Genomic DNA, 2,938 nt, shown 5'->3' with positions numbered 1-2,938 from the left:
CCATTATCTTCGTTGTGTCTACAAACTTTTCAAGACATGGTAGATACAGGATTTTGGATGCCATATCCTTACTTCAGAAGGATACTCAAGAGGCTCCAAGAACACTGCAACCGTTATAGGTTCAAAATAGGAGATTAGGCTTTTAGGCCATAGAAGGTTCCGAGGACGGAATCTACATGAGGGTGGGGAGATGTTAAACCCTTTTTGGGCTTACTAGACTTCCTATGCCACACATAAAAGTTAATAATAAGTGTCATGAAAAGATGCTCTAAAAGTTGTAACTTTTATGAAAGCTGACTATGATTAAGCTCACTTAGTTAACTTATGACCCAAGTGTCAATATGTGTGCAATTGAATAACTAGCCCGCAGAAATATTCTTAAGAATGCTATGATTATGAGTGCATATTAGTGTTAATCATCTTCACTTACACCCTTAATCAATCAGTTTAGACATGGTATTGTAGGTTATATTCAATCGATAAAACACAGCACAGCGGCGGGGATCCGGCAAGCTTGCAGACAAGGTACCTATTTTTCTCATAGTCAGGGTGTTAGTGTATCGATGATTGTTATTGAACGTGCAATCTTAACAGTTTTAGGGTTTCCCTTTTTTAAGATCAAAAGCTTTTTTTGCTCTGCAACAGCTTTAGGGTTTTTGGGTTATGTGATCTGAGTGAGCTTATATCTCTGCAGCAATATAAGGGTAATATTTCAGATCCCCTCTGTTGGGCTGTATATTTCCGGTTCATGTGAACCACCATGGTTTCCAGCACAAGAATCCAAAGGTCTGGGTGGTGTTTTCTAGACTGCTTAAAGCCGGCTGGCACCAGCAGGCGGCACCATCGCAGACTATGCTATACCAGAACCTCCACCTTGTTTGCTTTGGCCCTTGCCATTTTCTTCATCATGTCCATACCTCAGTGGATACTTCCCGCCACTCCACCACGCCCTGATTTCCCGTCCCGCCCGCGCTGCCGTGATGCTGCTGAGGGTTATGTCCTCGAAGAAATGGGAATCTGCACTGACACATGTGGAAAATTATGCTTTCCTAGAGTCCATGGCATATGCTTCTCTCATACGGAGGTCACTGTATGTGATGGGCAGCCCCTGGTTCCACAGGACATCATCAATGCATGGGGTGGCATACCTTTTGAGATGCGGTTTTACATGGAGAAGCCAAGAACAAAAGTACCTGTCCGACACGGAGCGTGCCCCAGCTGGAATTCCTCTGTGTTGAGGCCATTGGAAGGTGATAGCAGTCGAGCACGCTGGATCCGGGGTTTGCAGATGGTCGCAGATCTCACTCTTATGCCTACTGGAAGAGTTGGACCAAACCCCCATCACGAGGCCGAGAAAGTGGTGCCCGCCATTTTGTTCTCTCAGCTTAGTGAATTTAAGAATTCTAGTTTGTACTGGTTTGCAAACCCGAATGACCCATTGATGATCTCTAAGTGGTCTCTTGGCCTCCTAGATGTGTTTTCCGATGATTTGAGGGTCAAGTATCTGCCATCTGTGGCTAAAGATCAGGTGCCCATTTGCTTTGAGGATGTGATTCTCTTCACAGGAGTAACAAACTCAGGCTACATGCCCAATGCAATCACTCATGACTGGTTCAGGAGGCGGATTCTAGAACATTGTAAAGTCCCGGTTGTGCAGGCCAACCGGCCGGTGCAAGATGTGAGTATCATACACAGGCCAAACTCATCAAGAAACTTTTGCAACTACGAGGTGGTCAAAAACATGATGGAAGCAAAGCTGCAGGTGCATGTGAAGATGGCGGTGCCTGGTCCATGGACATTTTGTGACCAAGTCAAGCTCGTTGCAGAGGCAGACATTTTGTTAACCCCCCATGGTTCTCAGAATGCAAACTTGTTAGTGGTGAGGCCAGGGGCGACAGTGATGGAGGTTTTTCCTCTCCTTTATTACATTGATTGGTATGGGCACTACTTGCATGCAGGTAGGGTAAGCCATTATGAGCTTTTTGGGACATGGCCCTCAGAGAAGGGTAGCATGCCTCTTCTTATGCGGCTCTATGCCTACCTCTATGGATGGCAAAGATGTTTCTTTGTGAGACGTTGTATGAATTATGGAAAGAGTCAAAAGATCCATGTTGAGGTGGGTCAACTAGAGTCACTTTTACAAACGCTTATCAGCAAATGCCATGTGGTTGTGCCGCATTCAAAATGCCTTCAGAAAAGTACATAACAAAATTTTATGTTATTTCATCCAAGTTTCTTTGTGATGGGTTTTGGTGTGTTTCTTTTCCCAACTGCAATGGTTCAACAGTGGAGCTCAGGATCTCCTCACTGACATCTAGGTAGTACTTCATTTTTTAAAGGCCAAGCTTTATCTGATCTGGTGGCATTCTAACCAATGTGGTTTTTCTAAAGGTTGTCAACGGCCTTTGTAAGGGCTGGTTGGCAAGTTGGGATGCAAATGTCTCAACATGGATGGCAATGGCTTCTGCCAGGCAAAACAATGGGGTTGGGGCCTTGCCAACGCCAAGTTTTGTGCATGGTCTTCCTTCATTTTTGATGAGAGCTGCTTGCAGTTTAATGGGGTTTTAGACTTTTAGTAGAATGGATTATTATGATTATAAATCAGGCTTCAGAAGGGTTGGCTAAGAGTATTATTATGATGATAAATCAGGCTTCAGAAGGGTTGGCTAAGAGTATTATAAGTGCAATAAAAATAAAATAAAATAAAAGTATATATATATATATAGAGAGAGAGAGAGAGAGAGAAAGAAAGATATATTAACGTCTCCTAAAGGCCGAAATGGCCCATGAGACCAAAACAAGGTGATGATGATGTCTCATCATAACAAATCTGAAAGAAAGAATGAATGAAAATAGTGACATCCTAAGAGAGCTAAGAGCTGAAAGCTGAACCGCTGAATGGTCGCGGTAAACTCCTCCAGTGGCGGGCAATGATGGC

The 2,938-nt window shown here is 43.7% G+C and overlaps 1 protein-coding gene across 1 annotated transcript; it reads left to right on the top strand.

Moving 5' to 3' along the window:
• Nucleotides 1-395: 395 nt before the first annotated feature.
• On the top strand, nt 396-2,225 carry LOC147626887 (uncharacterized). Its single transcript, XM_086815430.1, has 2 exons — nt 396-525; nt 695-2,225. Exon 2 carries the CDS (start codon nt 761-763, stop codon nt 2,204-2,206), a length of 1,446 nt encoding a protein of 481 aa, XP_086671556.1. The 5' UTR covers nt 396-525; nt 695-760; the 3' UTR covers nt 2,207-2,225.
• The last annotated feature ends 713 nt before the right edge of the window (nt 2,226-2,938 follow it).

The sequence above is a fragment of the Cibotium barometz genome, chromosome 21 (assembly GCF_041138505.1).
Source record: "Cibotium barometz isolate CiBa-2024 chromosome 21, ASM4113850v1, whole genome shotgun sequence".
In the NCBI taxonomy this organism is placed as follows: Eukaryota; Viridiplantae; Streptophyta; class Polypodiopsida; order Cyatheales; family Cibotiaceae; genus Cibotium; species Cibotium barometz.
Note: the sequence above shows the minus strand (reverse complement) of the source record. Positions and strands in the feature narration are given on the sequence as shown.

Coding starts and splice junctions, on each gene's coding strand:
- LOC147626887 (XM_086815430.1), top strand. CDS start 761: ATGGTTTCCAGCACAAGAATCCAAAGGTCTGGGTGGTGTTTTCTAGAC.